Source organism: Xenopus laevis, chromosome 3S (assembly GCF_017654675.1).
Source record: "Xenopus laevis strain J_2021 chromosome 3S, Xenopus_laevis_v10.1, whole genome shotgun sequence".
NCBI lineage: Eukaryota > Metazoa > Chordata > Amphibia > Anura > Pipidae > Xenopus > Xenopus laevis.
The window spans coordinates 100,748,507-100,767,697 of NC_054376.1; the positions used below are offsets into that span (position 1 = coordinate 100,748,507).

The 19,191-nt window shown below is 39.3% G+C and overlaps 1 protein-coding gene across 1 annotated transcript; it reads left to right on the top strand.

The window, feature by feature from the left end:
- The first annotated feature begins 4,368 nt into the window (after positions 1-4,368).
- On the top strand, positions 4,369-17,719 carry fgfr4.S (fibroblast growth factor receptor 4 S homeolog). Its single transcript, NM_001088550.1, is given in 18 exon segments — positions 4,369-4,399; positions 6,798-6,947; positions 9,322-9,579; positions 9,875-9,979; positions 10,557-10,723; positions 10,849-10,972; positions 11,923-12,113; positions 12,242-12,380; positions 12,769-12,962; positions 13,611-13,756; positions 13,854-13,975; positions 14,088-14,198; positions 14,382-14,572; positions 14,866-14,988; positions 15,312-15,382; positions 15,930-16,067; positions 16,266-16,371; positions 16,843-17,719. Coding segments are annotated over 17 exon segments (2,478 nt in total). The 5' UTR covers positions 4,369-4,399; positions 6,798-6,817; the 3' UTR covers positions 17,005-17,719.
- Positions 17,720-19,191: the final 1,472 nt, after the last annotated feature.

Here is a 19,191-nt window from a genome sequence, read left to right on the forward strand (position 1 = left end):
TGTTTCTCATAATCCAAGCTGTCCCTTGACTTGTGATCTTGGTTTCTTCTATTTATTTTCTTTTAGTCTGGGGGATGGAAGGAGCTGGCATATGTTTATTATTTAACATAGAGGTCTGCTCTGAACACACTGGTAGTGCCCACATTTCAGGGCTCCCCCAATTCCCCAGATGGAATCTATGTTTGGTTTCTTTACTGAATTAATACTCTGTAGGTGTCCCCACTTTAATATCCTGAAATGCTGAGACTCTACAGTGATTAGGGTCAATCCTCTCTGAAACTTTATAAATAAACATGCAGGAGGGAAATAACCAAACTAAGAAGCCTTAGTGAATTGCAAATCTGTTTTCTTCTCTTATGGTGTCGGACCAACTGGATTTTGGGCCAAAACATATGGTTAAAGTAGACTTGCCCATACATGATTATGGTTCCATTTGTGCTGAGCAATGACTAGAAGTGAAGACAAGCAACTCTTCTCTGTTTATCAACTCAATACAACACCAACCAGATACATTGATAGACATAGATTCAGGTATGGGACCTGTTATCCAGAATACTCCAGACCTGTGGGGTTTATGGATGACAGATATTTCCATAATTTGAATCTCTATACATTTAAGTTTACTAAAAAAATGATTTAAATATGAATTAAACCCAATACGATTGTTTTGCACACAGTAGTGATTTATTTTGTTTTAGGTGGAATCAAGTACAAGGTACTGTTTTATTATGACAGAGAAAAAAGAAATATGCTTTAAAATTTTGAATTATTTGATTTAAATGGATTCTGTCATGATTTTTATGATGTCGTTTTTATTTCTAAATTACATTGTTTACTGTTTCACTCTACAATATAAAATTTCATTCCTGAACCAGCAAGTGTATTTTTTTAGCTGTAATATTGGTATGTAGGCAGCCATCTCAGGTCATTTTGTCTGGTCATGTGCTTTCAGAAAGAGCCAGCACTTCAGAATGGAACTGCTTTCTGGCTGACTGTTGTTTCTCCTACTCATAGTAACTGAATGTGTTGCAGTGGGACCTGGATTTTACTATTCAGTGCTGTTCTTAGATCTACCAGGCAGCTGTTATCTTGTGTTAGGGAGCGGCTATCTGGTTACCTTCCCATTGTTCTGTTGTTAGGCTGCTGGGAGGTGATGGATGAATTTATTATATATTAATTATATATTATTATATATTAATTTATATATTAATCAGCTGTAGTGATGGGCAAATTTATTTGCCAGGTGCGAATTAGTGGGGAATTCCCGCTGGCAAATAAATTTGTGAAACTGCTGCAAAAATTTGCAGCCTAATGTGCGCCGGCGTCCAAAAGCGGATACCAGTGTCAAAAACTAGACGCTGGCGCCTTTTCGTGAATTTTTTGCCTTTTAACAAATTTCGCAGGAAATTCGCAATTTTTTTGGCGAAACAGGACAAATTTGCCCATCACTAGTTGGCAACATTCTTTCAGGTGTCAGAGCCAGAAATGCATTTAGTTACATTTAGAAATAACTTTAAAACCACTGAGCTTTTGTAATGTGTATTGTTTAATGTATATTGGAAAATCTTTCTAATTAGTATATATACAAGTATGGGACCTATTATCTAGAATGCTCGGGACCTGGGGTTTTCTGTATAAGGGATCCTTCCATATTTTGGCTCACCACTACTTTTACACTACTAAAACAAAATCATTTAAACATTTTATAAACTCAATGGGAATGTTTTGCCTCCAATAAGGATTAATGACATCTAAGGGAAGTAGAAGGTACAGTTGTATTATTACAGAGAAAAGGAAATCTTTTTTAAAAATTAAAATGAAGTATATATATATATATATATATATATATATATATATATATATATATATATATAGTCTGTATAAAATGACCGCACTCTGTAGACCGGACTTAGTATAATTCCTGTGGGTGCAGGGTCCAAAAATTTATATGTAGATTAGCTCATAAGGATCCGCACACCAAAATTCTTTCATCAAAATTCAGTGCTTTATTCAGTACATAGATCCGGATCTATGTACTGAATAAAGCACTGAATTTTGATGAAAGAATTTTGGTGTGCGGATCCTTATGAGCTAATCTATATATATATATATATATATATATATATTTATTTATTTATTTTTTTATTGTTTTTTTACAGCTATTGGAGACATATGGTACAGAAAGGGCATTTAATTAATGGTTGGTTGCATATTTTTAACTCCAGGCACCATAAGTTTTAAGACAACACAAACACAACTACTTTGCATAACAACTTGATGAATTTTGCTTGAGTGTTTGGAGTGTGAATGGTCTAAGGATTCACCCTTCATTGTCTAATCAAAACTTCTATTCAGCCAAGCCCAATCTTGGAAGGTGAGGGTGTAGAGACAGGGCTGCAGGGGGTAGAGGTAATTGTGTGTTATCTTTTCACAAGCATATTCTGTCTGTTTTATCCAAACACCTAATTAACTTCAATGCATTTCAAAAAAGAGAGAGAGGGAGAAATGTGATTGAATAAATCGAGACACTGTTTTCTGAATAGGGGCTTAAAAAAAAGGAATTTCTCCAGAATTCCACAGGAATTTATCTTATTCCAGTAGATGCAAAAGGAAAAACTCCTTGTATATAATCTAAAAAAAAAGTAATATATGTGTATGTGTGTTTTTAAAACCCTATTTGCTTTAGCTGTGGTCTCAGAACTTTATTGTGATTGGTTTATGGCCCCTAATGCAGTACTCAGCATTGTGACTGACAGCCCTAAATCAAATTTAAGGCCATATTAACCCTGAAGGATGTAAGTCTGCCAGGCTAATTTACACTGATGGGATCAAGTCAGAATAACGTTGCATCTGTCAGAATCACACTTTGAGACATAAGGTGTTGTAAGGTGCTTCTAGTCAAAAGGTTTAGAATTAAGATTTCTTGCTGCAGGGGGGGAGCAGGAGGTATAGGGGCCCCAATTCATATACAATTTCAATGAATATTGATAGAACAGGTCAACCTCTATACATTTTGGGGGCCTAAAAAATAAATTGCTGTGGGGCCCAGTAATGTTTAGTTATGCCCAGTGTCAGACTGGCCCACCGGGATACCAGGAAAAGTCCTGGTGGGCCCAGGTGTCAGTGGGCCCTCATGCTGCTAAACATTTGGCCTATTTCATGGTCATTCCCAATTTCTATGAGAAAAAGAGGCTAAATAGATAGTGGATTATAGTATGTAAAGAAAAGATACTAGGAGAATAGAGGTTGAGTGAGGAAAGGAAGAATAATAGAACTAAGAGTGGGCCCCTGGTCTAAGGTTTTTTGGTGGGCCCTGCTCTAAGGTTTTTGGGTGGGCCCTTGGTGTCCCAGTCCGACACTGGTTATGCCACTGGATCTTACAATAATCTAACAAAGGGTGTAACTACAGGGGGGCCAGGAGGTATAGGGGCCCCATGAGGCCCTAAATAATGACCAATTTCAACATATTTTGGTAAAAAAAGAACAACTTTTGTTTTTTTGGGGGCCCTCAAATGTATTTGCTGTGGGCCCCAGTAACATCTAGTTACACCACTGAATATAACAAACAAGTTAAAGAACCTGGACATGAATATTATTGGACATAAATTATTAATGGCCATAAATATTACCCATGAAATGTTTAAAGAGTTGTATCCAGTGGTTGTCTAGGCTTATGCTGTCCTGAGATTTGGGGAATTGTAGTTGAGCCATAGCTAGGGGATCCACAGGCTGGCCATCCCTAAATAACATCATTAGGCAGAAGAGAATCCAAAGGAGAGAGAGGAACCCCTGCTGGGAATAAGAAAGGGCAGAGCTGGGCAGCGCAGGGAGGCAGTTTAATCCTGCAACACAAAACTGGGGGAGAAGTAACCTAATTGGAGTGTGAAAGGGTGAGTAGGTGGGGGGAGGGGAGAGAAACAGCCCAGAGGGAGGGGGAGCAGAGCCTGGGGGCGGTGTTAGCGGTGGGATTCCCTGTAGCATTGCACCCTTTATAGTCCATTGTTCCAGGGAGGGGGAAGAGATCGCCTATTGAGTGTAACCTGAGCAATTTGTGCCAGTGCCTGAGAGAGAGAGAGAGAGAGAGAGAGGGAGGCACATCCTACTCACAGTCCATAATCTCACAGTGTGCGATCGAGTCGCGTTTCCCTGGATGTAGCTCGCGGAGGAGAAACGCTCGGCTTGTGATTAGCGGCGAGGCTGGATCCCTCCCTGCCTGTGTGGATTTATATTTCGGGCTAAGGATGCGAAGTGAATGAAGGAAAGGGCTTTGGCGCAGCGGCGCTTCTTATTGGAATTATTTGCCTTCGCTTCGGCACTTTGGGGATTTATTAGCGGAGCTGATCGTGGACTTCTTATGAATGGGGAGAGCGAGTAACTGACACACGAGGAGCCGCAGCAGGTACAGTAGGAGGGGGGTGTGAGGGCACCGGGCTGTGCCAGTGTCTTACACTTTATTGGGCAAGTGCAGTTGCGTCTGTTGCTGGTGTCTGGTCCATTCACAGGTTCTATGGCGCTAAGGGCTGAGCGCAACGGATTCTATTCTTGTTGCGCCCCCTCGCTCCGTCCAACAAGGCAAGGAGTCCCAGCACCCCAATTGTAGGAGTTGTAGTTGAACAACAACAGCTGGGGGTCCACCAGCGCACTGACTGAAGGTCCCATTCATTGAAGCTGCTCTTGAATTTTCAGTTGTGTTTGTCCCAAAGCTGCTTTTGTGCAGAGATTTCTTTTCTTTTGGGGGTTTGTGTGAAGTCCCTTTTGTGTGGCTTGAATTTAATGGAGGGGCAATATAAATGTCACTGGCTGCAACTGGTGATTTATTGGCGCTCAGTGGAGCCCCCCAAGTGCTAAACACTTCATACTGTGCCCAGGCTTTTTATATTGCAATTCATCTGGGCTATTCAGGCTTCATTTGCGCTATTTTAAGCATTTTTTAAGCTAAATCGTGATGGCAGTGTTTGGAGATGGCAAAATAAACACCTAAAGGTGCCCAGGAACTTTGTTTTATGCTTATGGGCCACTTGCTTTGTATTGGAATTGTTTAGTTTGTGTTTGGACTATAGATCAGTAGTCTATGCTGGCAATTGTATTCCAATAACACTTCAAAAACTGCCAGCCCATCCTTTCTTTAGATAGGTAGTTTATGCTATCATTTCACTTTCAATGGTATGATTTAGTGTACTTTGTTCCTGAAGGATAAAGTATATATTTTTGTTGTTAGCTAGGTGTGTGGGTGCAACTAGGAGCAGCTTACCGCGCAGTCAATAATTATACAGTGGAACTCCCATTTTACGTTTTCAGGGGACCAGAAAAAAAATGTAAAATCAGGTAACTGTATTATGCATAATATATAGATGGGACCACAAAACAACAATGTAAATTGAGGGGAAACTTAAAATCAGGGGATGTAAAATGGGGGTTCTACTGTAGTGCCATAGATCTGATATATATAATATATATATATATATACACTGTATACCATATTCTTACAGTATAAGGGAGCTAGCACATGGGCAGATTCGAGGAGATTTAGTCGCCCTTCTGTGGGGCGAATAATCTACCCGGACTGCCTTCCCTCTGCCTGCTATAATGAGAAAACTCTAGAACCAATGGACTCGCAGCGCTTCGATTTCCAAAGTTGCCTTGCGAATCGCCCGGTGGCTAAATCTCCCGAATCTGCCCATGTGGTAAAGCCTTACCTCTACAAAAATACACTGACACTTTGTATTCCCCATAAAATAGTAATCAAGCACCTGGTCAGCGAAATGTGCAATTTGGGTGATACCGTTTCAAGATTACAAATCTCCATGTGCCCTAGGAAAGGGAAAACCGTGACCCCCAACCCTTGGATGAAATTGTCCCTTGGCATGGAGTGGCATACGTGGCTACAAATGTGTGATCCGTTTTCTCCCCTGAAGAAAGATGGGGGATGTTCCTGATAAGGAGCAACTGTTTCCAAGAGTTGTCCGAGGAATCTTCCATTAGTCAGTTATCTTTTTGGTTGAGCCATCTCCCTGACTTTCTATTGACTGCCTTCTTATCTTCTGTGATTGCAGAAGTGCTCTGTGTAAACTCTTGCTCTACCACCAAAGCTATTCTGTAAATCTATAACCAGAGTAGCCTTGGCACACAAAAGCCTTTGTTGCACTGTGTTCAAAGATTAAGCTGGAACCCAGGGTCCCTGCAGCTAGTTACACATTGATATCTACTGGAATGTCTATGCAGGCATGAGAAAGGGGGTGGAGAGGGGTTTATCCCTATTATCCTTAAGTCCTTATTTGTTCTGAGTTTTGGTACAGCCATGACGTGCATTGAGATCAATATAATGGTCTGAAAATATGAAGATGTTGTAGGTCTGTAGAAGTCTTGAGTGTAAGTGATACCTGTTTTGGTGCCTATTCAAGTTGTCTCAGGGGAACCACACAAGACCGTTTTACTATGTTTTGTTTGTCCCGTGGGTGTATTGTAAATGTAATTCTTCTTTGCCATCATTGTCACTGGCTTCTAATATACGACTTTAAAGGTTAGAATTGTTGCATATGCTCATTTCCCATCAAAGAAAATATCCGTGGGTTTATAGGGATGAAGGTCAGCTTTGTTTTTGCATGTAAAGCATAAGCAGTTATCTCTGTCTTATTACCTTGGGTTCAATGATCCATCTTGCAGCGTAACTATGGGTGGCTGCATTAATAATAACGAAAAATCAATAAAGGGATTCACACTGTATAGAGGAATGGGGTCTAAAATATTTGAGAGTCTGTATTATGTAGATCTAACACTGCTTTCTCATTTTACTTTAGTTTGCCCATACGCACCAGTAATGTCTGGATCCATAAGAAGAAGCTATACTGCCATGCAGAACTTTCCCAGGTTTCTGTTGGGTGTCCTGTTTGTTGCCACATTAAGCTCGTGCAGGCCAGCGTTATCCGAAGATGAAGCCAACTGGAAAGGTAACCTCCCAAAAAATATTATCATTTTGTTGTTTTTTTTGTGTTAATGCAAAAGCTACACGTGGGGTAGTTGTTTACTCCTAGGACCATTTTAATGCAGTTCATTTATGTGCAGCAGTACAGGGCAATGTTTTGCAAGCTAATATTTATTAGCTATACGTAAATTTGCAGCTGCAGCTCTGGTTGGATACAGAATCAATTGAAAAAGTTACAGCTCGTCACTATCAAGCAAGTTTTTGCCACTTTCCATGATTAATTGACCACTATAGGCCATAGTTTTTATTTCAGTGTATGGATAAACTGCCAGATTGATGAGCTTCCAGATATAGTAATTCGAAGAGTTAATATGACAGATACAAATTAGCAGATAATTATTCTGGGCAACCCTAGTGATGGTTTTTACCAGATTAAAGGGTGCTTTTCCTTGGCCCAAATTGACAGAATTTATCGTGTGGAGATGGAGTAGTTTAGCACTAATTCACACAACTGACTCCTGCTGCAACTCCATTTTCAGTATAGTAGCACAATGACTAATCATACTTGGGGGTGGGAATAGATCCGAGAGGGGCAAGTTATTGTCCAATTATGGATTTTCTATGCAAACCTAAATACATAGCCTATCATTTCATTATTCTATTACATTGATTGCTGTGCAAATACAGTCCTGGTGACAGCCTTGCCCCCAGAGGGAAACCAAGTTCCTGTAAACAGAAACCGTACTAGTGTAGAAAAAAAGTGCACAATAAATGACGTTTACGAATAACATTTGTGTATAATTATTTACTGATATCCCTATAATAACCCAATACAGCTAAATAATAATAATAATATAAATAATATAATAAATAATAATAATAAAGCTATTTTGGGTAGAGGCTGTTAGACAAAGTTGATGTAGATCATGGTCTGCCAGTAGAACTTGAATTAGTAAATAAAACACTGCATACACAAGGCACTGGTGCCGCATGGAAGATACTAGCTGATTAGTTTAGACGGCAGTAGAGTTCATCGCTCCATGTAATGTAATTAGGTTACATTTTTCATGGCACTGTAAACATTCTCGCGATGGAGCTGGCCAGTAGATTACAGATACTAGAACTAGATAATAGAACGTAACTAGAAGTATTCGCTACAGATCTGGGCTCTTCTGTGACATTTGCTGTTAACTTTCAAATAGTGTTGTTGCTTGTGTTAGGGGTTCATTATACACAGGCACATATATATACAAGGGAAAACCAGTGAACTGCTGCTTCGGTGTGAGTTGAGTGGACTTTAATTAAACATACAAATATCAGGCATTTCTTGTCACCCCTAATAAGACGAACGCCCTGGCAGCAGTTGATAAAGAAAGGGAGGTCTTGTTGCTTGCCACTTGTGTATGGGTTTCTTGGGAGGCCAAAGGTTGACATGGTGGTCAAATCACAAGTTCACAGGCTTAGGTGAGAGAAATGGAACCAATGTGAAGTGTGTTGTCTTCACATCAAAACTCCAAAAGAACACCAATTACACCAATGAAGTTCAGCTGCTGGTTAAATAAACACCATGGGAGGAAGGGCAAAGTTTTGCATTTTCACACATTAAATCTGTCTGTTATCATCAAATTCTTTCCTTAATCAGCATCTTTTGTTATAATGTTCTAGCTTTTTTTTTAAGGCTCCTACAGGGCAGCGCGTTACATTCTGTATGCGCAATTCACAAAATAACAAACCAACCTAAATTGGTTTAACTTTTGGAGTCTTAAGGTATTTGGCATTGTCTGGTTGGATTCAACTGTATTCCTAAAATAATAAAATAGTGCCTTGTGTATTATTATGAAGGTAATGCTCGAATGTACACAGCAGACTAGTTAAAGGAGAAGGAAAGGCTTCGTACACATGGGGGTGCCAAATGTTAGGCATCCCACAAGTGATTGTATTGACTTACCCGAAACCCCGGGTCGGTGCTCCTATCAGCAGAAAACTGCACAGGCCCGGGGTTATACCAGTGAACACCACGGGGCGGTTTTCTTCCGTCTTCCTCTGTCTTCACGTGGTTGCGCATGCGCAGTAGAACGAAAAGCCGAAGTTTAACTAAAAAGACGGCTATTTTCGTTCAACTGTGCATGAGTTTGCCTCGGGAAATTTGAAGAAAGAAGTAGGAAGTGGATCGCTCCATGGTGCTCACTGGTATAACCCCTGGGCCAGTGCAGTTTTCTGCTGATAGGAGCACCGGCCCGGGGTTTCAAGTAAGTCTATACAATCACTCGGGGGTGCCTAACATTTGGCACCCTCAAGTGCCTTTCCTTCTCCTTTAACAGAACCTGGGAGTTTGTTTTTATGACCTATATGCAGTCCTTTTACAGATTAGGAATAATTTTATTCTGCGTTTTCTTTAGGCCAAACAGAAACGTCTGAGGTTGAAGAACATCTGCTATTGGACCCTGGGAATGCTCTGCGGCTGTTTTGTGACACCAACCAAAGCAGCAGTATCAACTGGTACCGCGAGCAGGAGCGTTTGTTGTCAGGAGGGAAGATTCGCATGGTAGGGACTGTGCTAGAAGTCTCAGATGTGACCTATGAAGACTCTGGACTTTACATATGTGTGGTCAGAGGAACAGGCAAAATCCTTCGAAGGTTCTCCATATCTGTTGTTGGTAGGTCATTTTAAAAATACATGGGGAAGTATTAATTACTTTGTGGGATTGATGTAGAGAACTCCTGTTAAACATTTTAATGTTTATATATGAGGGCCATTGGGTTCTGTTAATGGCTCACAAAGAAACACAGCTCAGTACGGAAGCCTCCAAAGTATTTTAAATGTCATTGAAAACATTTCAAAAGTTATTACAGCTTCACATAATTCTATAGTGTGTGTACTAATAATAGGCTCCAGAGGAGCATCATATTGGCAGTCTGCTATTCTCACTTACCATTACATTTTCCTTGTAGACTCCTTGGCATCTGGAGATGAAGAAGAAGATGATGATGATGAGGATGGCCGTAGGGAGGACGCAACCGCTGATATTAATGAGGAGCCTGTTTATTTTTTCCAAGGTGAGAGAGCATGTATGATTATAGATAATTAGAGGTTATAAGGACCCTTTAACCACTATTATTATTGCCATAAAACCTACAGTTTCAGTACTGGACAGTCTTTATCTGGAGTTCTCCACATACCAAAGACCAGACAGTCTGTTGTGTCTTTAAAAGTTGTATACATTCAGATATGCCCTGGAGCTACGAGATAAACCAAGAGGGTATTTAAAAAATATAAAACAAACTAAGGTACAACACAAGATCCCAGCAGGGGTCTTATGGTTCTTAGAAAGCATAATCGTGCAAACATTAATCACACTGTAATTGTGTCTTACTACTACAGAAATAAAAAGCCCAGTTCTCAATGAGATATACTTAAAGCAAAACACTGGCTTTGATTTAACAGAAATGTATAATGAAATATATTGAATGTTAATTTTACATTTTGAACCATTTTGAATTTGAACCAAACAATCTTTGCAACTGATCCAATAATAATGCATGATGGATAATTATGAATCTTTTTAAGATAGATATGCATTTCAAGATTTAATGACTTTATGATTACTAATAAATCCTTACTTCTATCTGATAGCACCATACTGGACCCAGCCTCACCGCATGGACAAGAAACTTCATGCTGTTCCAGCTGGTAACACAGTCAAGTTCCGCTGTCCGGCTGGTGGAAGTCCTCTTCCCACTATTCGATGGCTTAAAAATGGCAGAGAATTTCGAGGAGAGCACAGAATTGGTGGGATCCAGGTAAGGCATGGCATCTCAGGCTTTATCCATAACATTGCGACAATATTTTTCTAATTTACTTAGAGTTATCAAACATTATTATTTTTGTGAGCGATCTAATATTCTCGCATTTTTACCTCCAACAGATTCGCCACCAACACTGGAGCCTGGTAATGGAGAGTGTGGTTCCATCAGACCGTGGCAACTACACTTGTGTGGTGGAGAACAGAGTTGGCAGCCTCACATATACCTACTTTCTGGATGTGCTCGGTGAGTTAGCTACTAAAATAATAAAACTGCTGATGGTTGTTAATCCAATGAATAGCAAGAACTGTACAAGTGAAGCTGGCAAAGTGAAAGAGAAACTTAGATTCTGAAAAAGTTGTTGATGCTGTGTGATGCTTATTTAGACAAAGCTTTAAAACTGTTGTTCAGTCCTAAGAACTATAATGTCTTGGAGAGTAGATGTTAATGATAGACCACATCATCAGTCACTGGAGTTAAAGGGCAACTGCCATGCGAGAACAGGGGCTGCTGGCGTCCCAAAAAATGTTAAGGTCTCCTGCTTGGACATTTTTAAGACTTCAAAGTCCCAAAGATACTGTAAGGCCATAAACTTAATGAGGGTCGTTAAGTGCTCTGCAGTTCCAGTCTCCTCTGTTTATTAGCCAGCCAAACTCTGTAAATGTAAACCATCGTCTGGCATAAACTTAGATGCCTGTTTGCAGAGTAGCCCTTTAATGCATGCTTGTCATTATTATCTTGACTTGCTGTTTATTATCACAATTTTAATTGAAATTGATCTATATTTGCTATGCTTGTTGTGTTGTAAAGCTCTAGTGAACAACTGTAAAAGAGCTTTCAGTCCTTTCTGTATTTAGTGCAAGAAAAACAGAAACTAGTTATATTTTTGTATGCTCAGTTTGAGGGACGACTCCAAAGCCACAGATTGGAGATCTCACTTTCAATGCATTGTAGCTTCGAAGCATGCTTTATCATTAGTGCATTCTGACGTTTCATAGACCTATTTGAAGAGATCTTGATATGACTACAAGCTGCTGTTCTTAGACACAGCACCAAAAGTTGCTTTGCAGCCTTGGATTTTGTCTCTTGGATTTTGTCCAGCCCTTTTTTTTTTTTTACATATTTTATGTACTGGCTCATGTATACCATATTGTTTGAAGGAGAATAACCCCCATTTCTATTTCCTTTACTTACAGAGAGGTCATCTCACCGGCCTATCCTACAGGCTGGCCTTCCAGCAAACACCACAGCACGTGTAGGTAGCGATGTTGAATTCTACTGCAAAGTATACAGTGATGCTCAGCCACATATCCAATGGCTTAAACACATTGAAGTGAATGGAAGCCATTTTGGCCCTGATGACTTTCCATATGTACAAGTGCTGAAGGTAAGAAACAAAAGAATCCAACATGGGCATTTGGCACTTGGAGTATGTATGTGATACTAACTTGAGTATATGGGATGTTTTGTGACTGTATTCTTTATCTTAGTCTTTTCTGTGATTTTCGTTTGCAGACAGCAGATATTAACACTTCGGATGTAGAGGTGCTTCACCTACGGAATATCACTATGGAAGATGCAGGGGAGTACACATGTCTGGCGGGCAATTCTATTGGTCTTTCTCATCAGTCTGCTTGGCTGACTGTGCTTCCAAGTGAGTTTGTTTATTTACAACTGGGTTTGAGAGATGTTTTGAATGTCTCTGTCTTGTATCTCTTTTTGAATGTATTTGTTAAATTATTAGCTCTTATATTTCTTTGCCTGTAATGTAAAAACATTAGTATACAGCATTTAATCAAAGTATTTTAATCATGAGGATTTTCAAATGCAATGCTACTTGTTTACCAATTTATAACTGCATCGTTGACTATTAGCCTTAAGAGCAGCCATAGCTGTTACTGTAAAATGAACCTTGCTAGGGTTCAAGTTAAATGGATGTAGAAGGACAGATGGAACTAGGTGAAAGAGCAAAAAAGAACCACATAAAAAGGTCAAGGGCACATTTGTAACTTTAACCATGTCACTGCTTCCTTCCCCCACAGATGAAGATTTCCTTGAGCAAGCCGAGCCAGCAGAGTCAAGATATATGGACATAATAATATACACTTCTGGATTCCTGGCTGTAGCCATGGCCATCGTGATAGTGATTCTGTGCCGAATGCAGACACCCCACAGCAAGCAGACTCTGCAAACGCCAACTGTCCATAAACTGGCAAAGTTCCCCCTCATACGGCAGGTGAGAAATATACCTAATATTTACTTTATTCTCATAATCCTAATGCGCCAGTTGCAAAAAAAAATAAAAAAAATGAAAATCTAGCTTAAAATGCAAAATGACCTGAACACAAAAATGCCAGATAAAGAAATTGCACCCGGTTACCCCAACATACACAATTTCAGGACACGTCCATTAAGCTTACTGTTGGGGCAAAACAGTTATTTCATACATGGACATTTTAATCAAATTGTTAACTCTTCTAGTGCACTTGTTGATCTGGACATAGCAGAAACTAATTCATAGCGTGCACAGAAAACAACCTTTATCTACATATTCAGAGGATGCTGCCATCTAATTTAGAGGCTTATGCTTGTTTGTAAACATTTGGCTTAACAGCACACATTGTTCTAGTAACATTATCATCAACAGTAACGTAACTATGTAGCGTCGGCCCGGGTGCAGACTGTGCAGCCCCCCCCTCCCACCCCCTCCAGAAGCCTTTTTTTTTTTTTTTTATTAAAGTGCCATGAAACGCAGGAGGGTGCAAGTCCTGGTACAATTAAAACCCTGGAAGTTCCACCACTGATCATCAAATAGGTGGACTCTAAATTTGTTCACACTTTTTATTTGCTTGATGACTTACCATATGTACATTCTTATTTTTAGTTCTCTTTGGAGTCCAGCTCATCTGGAAAGTCTAGTGCTCCACTGATTCGCATAACTCGTCTCTCCTCAAGCTGTGCCCCCATGCTGCCTGGTGTCATGGAGGTCGAGTTACCACTTGACGCTAAATGGGAGTTCCCAAGAGACAGGTGATACTTTGCTCTAAAAGGGGGCTTCAATGGTTTTCCTTTGTGTGGCAACTGATTCAAGTTTAACCTTTTTGTTTCTTTCTTTCTGTCCCTAAAGGCTTGTTCTGGGGAAGCCGCTTGGAGAGGGCTGCTTTGGACAAGTGGTAAGAGCAGAGGGATATGGAATTGAGAAAGACCGGCCTGAGAAACCAGTTACTGTTGCAGTTAAGATGCTCAAAGGTTAGTACATAACTGAAAAAAACACTAAACCATGAATCCTTATAGCCCTTAACTAGTAGGCAAATTTTATACATTTCTGTAACAATGAAAGTTTGATTTTGTTTTTTTGTAGATAATGGCACAGACAAGGACTTATCAGATCTGATTTCTGAAATGGAGTTGATGAAAGTCATTGGAAAACACAAGAATATAATTAACTTGCTTGGAGTCTGCACTCAAGAGGGTGAGTATACTCAGAGCATGGAATCTGGAATCTAGAACTAGGGAGAGATAAACCATTTGGGGAGGGAGATGTGTGTTTCATAAATACAAGTATATATTTATTTTAGCAGGATAAAGGGTAGAAAGAAGTAGTTATTAAAACAAGCCTGAGCATCACCTTAAACACTGACATCTCTTCCCTTAGGACCATTATTTGTTGTAGTTGAATATGCTTCTAAGGGGAATCTGCGTGAGTTTCTACGTGCCAGGCGCCCTCCCACACCAGAAGATGCCTTTGATATCACCAAGGTTCCAGAGGAACTTTTGTCATTTAAAGATCTAGTGTCTTGCGCTTATCAAGTTGCCCGTGGCATGGAATACCTTGAATCTAAGAGGGTAAGCATAAGTGAAAGCTTCTATTATTGGTGGATCTCAACACATTCTGAAAGATTTGAAGTTACAACTCCAATAAAGCTTGCTAAATTAGATACTTCTGGACATCTCAGGGTGGTTTGTTAACTGATAAAAATCAATTAACACATTCCATTGTTTTTCACTGTAACCTTTGTGGCCTGCTAAGCTCTTCTATAGATTCTTCTTCTTCGTTCAGATACTTTTGCAATCAGTTGTTGCTTTGAGAGGAAGTTATACTTGCTTTAATATATTTTACCCTTTTTACCTCTTTGCAGTGCATACACCGGGATCTGGCAGCCAGAAATGTTCTTGTTGCAGAAGATAATGTTATGAAAATTGCAGATTTTGGTTTAGCAAGAGGGGTTCATGACATTGATTATTACAAGAAAACTAGTAACGTAAGTTCTACTTTGACATTTTTTTTCCATTTGTCTGCATAATGGATACTAAAGGCATTATGCTCTTAAGATATACTACTACTACTACTACTACTACTATTCTGTCCTGCTCTGTTTTCCTAGACTATGACATATATATCACTTCCTACTTTTAAAAAAGGGAATTTAGAAAAGGGATTTTATGCTCGTGTTGCAGTTAGGAAAATACTGTTTTAGTGCTTTGTTTTTGTTTTCTTTTTACTTAATAGTATTTTTTAAGTGGTAGTGATTGATGTCATGATATATAATTTATACACTGATTCTAACTCTTCCTTTACAAACAGGGTCGACTGCCTGTTAAATGGATGGCTCCAGAAGCTTTATTTGATAGAGTTTACACCCACCAGAGTGACATGTAAGTTCTTCAAGGTTTTTTTGTTTTTTTTTCTCCCCTCATCTATGGACAACTCCTATACATATAAATAAATAAAAAAATGAATTTAGGGAATGGAGGGTCATGTAGTTTAATTGCTTGACAAAAATTAACTGACCTACAACAACAGAGTAGTACATAGACCAGTGATCCCCAACCAGTAGCTTGTGAGCAACATGTTGCTCTTCAACCCCTTGGATGTTACTCCCAGTGGCCTCAAAGCAGGTGCTTATTTTTGAATTCCAGGTTTGGAGACAAGTTTTGGCTGCTTAAAAACCAGGTGCATTGCCATTCAGAGCCTCAATGTAGGTTGACAATACACATAGGGACTGCTAAATGCACTTATTTGGCACCACCCAGGAACATTTTTCATGCTTGTATTGCCCCCCAACTCCTTTTACTTCTGAATGTTGCTCACGGGTTCTAAAGGTTGGGGATACCTGACATAGACTATAAAAGGCAGTACATAAAAAAAGAAACTTTTTTTTTTTTTTATTAGCTTTTCACTGACTTTGTCTTGTTTCTGCAGTTGGTCATTTGGAGTATTGACATGGGAAATCTTTACTCTTGGAGGGTCTCCATATCCTGGAATACCTGTAGAAGAATTATTTAAACTTTTACGGGAAGGTCATCGAATGGACAAACCATCCAACTGTACTCATGAATTGTAAGTGCCCATTTTTTTCTTTTAATAATACAAAAAGTTAGTCCCAGGCGATGACCACAAATACATTTAAAAGCATCAGATCTGCGAAATATGTTGGTGCTCTATAAATACATGTTAATAATAATAATGCTATTTGCTAACTAGTAGTATTCATTGTGTTTGGCTGGATATATTGATTCCCTCTTTTCAATCTTGTAGGTATATGTTGATGAGGGAGTGCTGGCATGCGGTTCCAACTCAGAGACCAACATTTAAACAGCTGGTTGAACATCTGGACAGGATCCTTACAGCTGTTTCTGAAGAGGTAAGCGTATTCATAAGCCCTAACAAGTACAAATCTAGTAATAACAAGCATAATAATAAGTCCTATGAAATATGTTATGTACACATTTCCTGTATTCTAGTGCTCACCTGAAAACAATGTCTTTGAGACTTTGCATGCATCAGAGCTGAAGAAGAAATAAAGGGCTCATATTGTGGGGCCTTTATTTCTCTCTGTGGATTAGTAGTTATTTTTGTACAAAAAAAACAATAAATAAACAAATGAGTTGAATTCAAATTAGAAATGCCCTTTTAGTCAAGAAAGACATGTGGAACTCAAATAGCACAGGGTCAAATTCAGGAGATAAAACTCTGTAAGGCAACCTGAGTACATGCCAGAGGACAAATACAGTAACCGCTGTAGGGCCACAAAACTGGATATAATATCTCAATGCAATAGAATGTCTATAGGCTAATATTATTAAAACGAATATTCTTCCTTCTTTCCTTGCAGTATCTGGACTTATCTATGCCATTTGAACAGTATTCTCCTTCCTGCGAAGATTCTGCAAGCACCTGTTCTTCATCCGATGATTCTGTTTTTGCCCCTGATCCTGTGCCATCCTCTCCGTGTGTCTTTAATTACCACAATATTCACAGTCAACTTGGGACTTGAAAACAATGAAGACTGCCCAAATTGGGAGATATGGACAATGAAAAACAGTGTTATTTCCTTTCCTAATAGGAAACGTATTTATATAAAAGGCGCCATATGTGGTATTATGGGGAATCGCTGTGCTGTTTCTCTGCTGTTCTGGAAGAATAAAGAAATGCCAAGCCAGTTTCAAATCGCGGATGCATAGCACTGAAAGCCAAAGCCACCCCATTCCGTGACAAGATGTCGTCACTTTGCTCTGGATTCTAAGGACTAGAGATGGCAGGGATTTATTTCCCCGGCCCCAAGAGATGGGCAAAAGTAGCACTGTGATCCCACTTGCCAGGGCACATGAACTTCTTAGCAACGGAGATAAGTTCACAGCTAAGGGTACTCTTACATTTGTACCCTGTAATCAAAGTGCCTAGAGTTTGTCATTATCTGTAAATATTTTCAGAAAATAAATTTTATTTATGTACGTTTTATATGAAGCAGACAATAGGTCAGTTGCCAGGTTAGAAAAGAAGATTTCATTTTTTTACACTTTTTTTTTTTTTTTTTAATTAATTGAATTTGGATAATACCAGACACATAATTTATCTCCTTTGTGTTTATAGATATATGTACCTTGAACCTGGACAAACATTTTAAAATGAATTGGCCATAAATGCTTTTATACATTATAGATCTATTTAATACAGAGAAATGTTGCTCTTTTGCAAATTACCAAAAGTTTCATATTTCACTTGATTTATTTTATATATTGTAAAAAAAAAAAAAAGTTACTTTTAATATAAAGATTTTAAGTTATATGAAACATTGTTTATATCTCGTAAGAGTATATTTGCGTGTCATTTTCTTTTATAACCTCTTCCCAATCGGCTATATCATTCTTTGTTTCAGGTATGTGATAGATTATCATAGTAAGATACATTTTTGATGATTAGCATTTTAACCTGCATCAAGGAATTTTGAGATGTAGGTTAATATAAGTCTGTATAAGCCATAGACATAGACTAGATCCACTCGTTTGGCGACATCGCCAAATAAGCCAATCTTTCCCCGATATGCCACTAATGGGAATGGCGATATCGGGGGTAATCTGAACGTTCAGCCCTATGGCCGAACGATCAGATTACGATGAGAGCTCGATGGGCTCCAGCAGGATCGGTCGGGACAAAATCAAACATGTCTGATCGACCAAACGACCGATCTCCGCTGGAAAAAAATGTCTGGACTCTCCACCCACGGTCTGAAAATCGTATGAAGCCTCGATTCGTACAATAGGATCTTTGCCTCTATGGCAGTGATCCCCAACCAGTAGCTCGTGAGCAACATGCTGCTCCCCAACCCCTTGGATGTTGCTCCCAGTGGCTTCACAGCAGGTGTCTATTTTTGAATTCCAGACTTGTAGGAACCTTTTGGTTACATAAAAAACAGTTGTATTGCCAAATAGAGCTTTCTGTAGGCTGCTAGTCCACATAGGGTCTACCAAATAGTCAATCATAGCCCTTCATTGGCATCCTCAGGAACTATTTTCATGTTGTGTTGCTCCCCAACCCTTCTTACATTTGAATGTGGCTCACGGATGAAAAAGGTTGGGGATCCCTGCTCTATGGCCACCTTTATAGTAATGGGAATGGAAAGCCTGTCACCCTCCATCTGTTGACAAAATATAGCTAGGACCACAAGTTCAGCTCCTTGTTTAATATGGGTGCCTACCCCTTTGTGCCTTGTATGTTTTAAAAGAAGTGAAGGCATAATTCTATTTCACAAGAGAACCCGTTTTAAAGTAACTAGGGGGGGATGAAGTAGATGAAGAAACTTTAGTGTAAGGGGTTAATTATTGATCTGCTAATTATTTTGCTGGGGGGTCACTGAAGGGGACTGGATGATTGATCTCAGACTTCTTTTGAGTAAGCAGGTGGGGTAGGCAGTTGGGTTATTCATTGAATTCCAACCATCAGGAAAGGAGCTGCACTCTGTAGAGTCCTACTGGGATTTAAACTCCCTGTGAATCCTGCTGCATATGTTAAATACCTGCAAGCCTATTCCTTGACCTTTTTTTATTTTAGTTCAGTTACTGCTGCTTACATTCAGTCAAATGTATCCACCAGCCTTTCACTAAAACCAATTCATGCTGCGAAAACCTTAGCATGGAATAGCTTGGATATATTCAAATGGCTTTTTTTTTTTATTCTTATGATC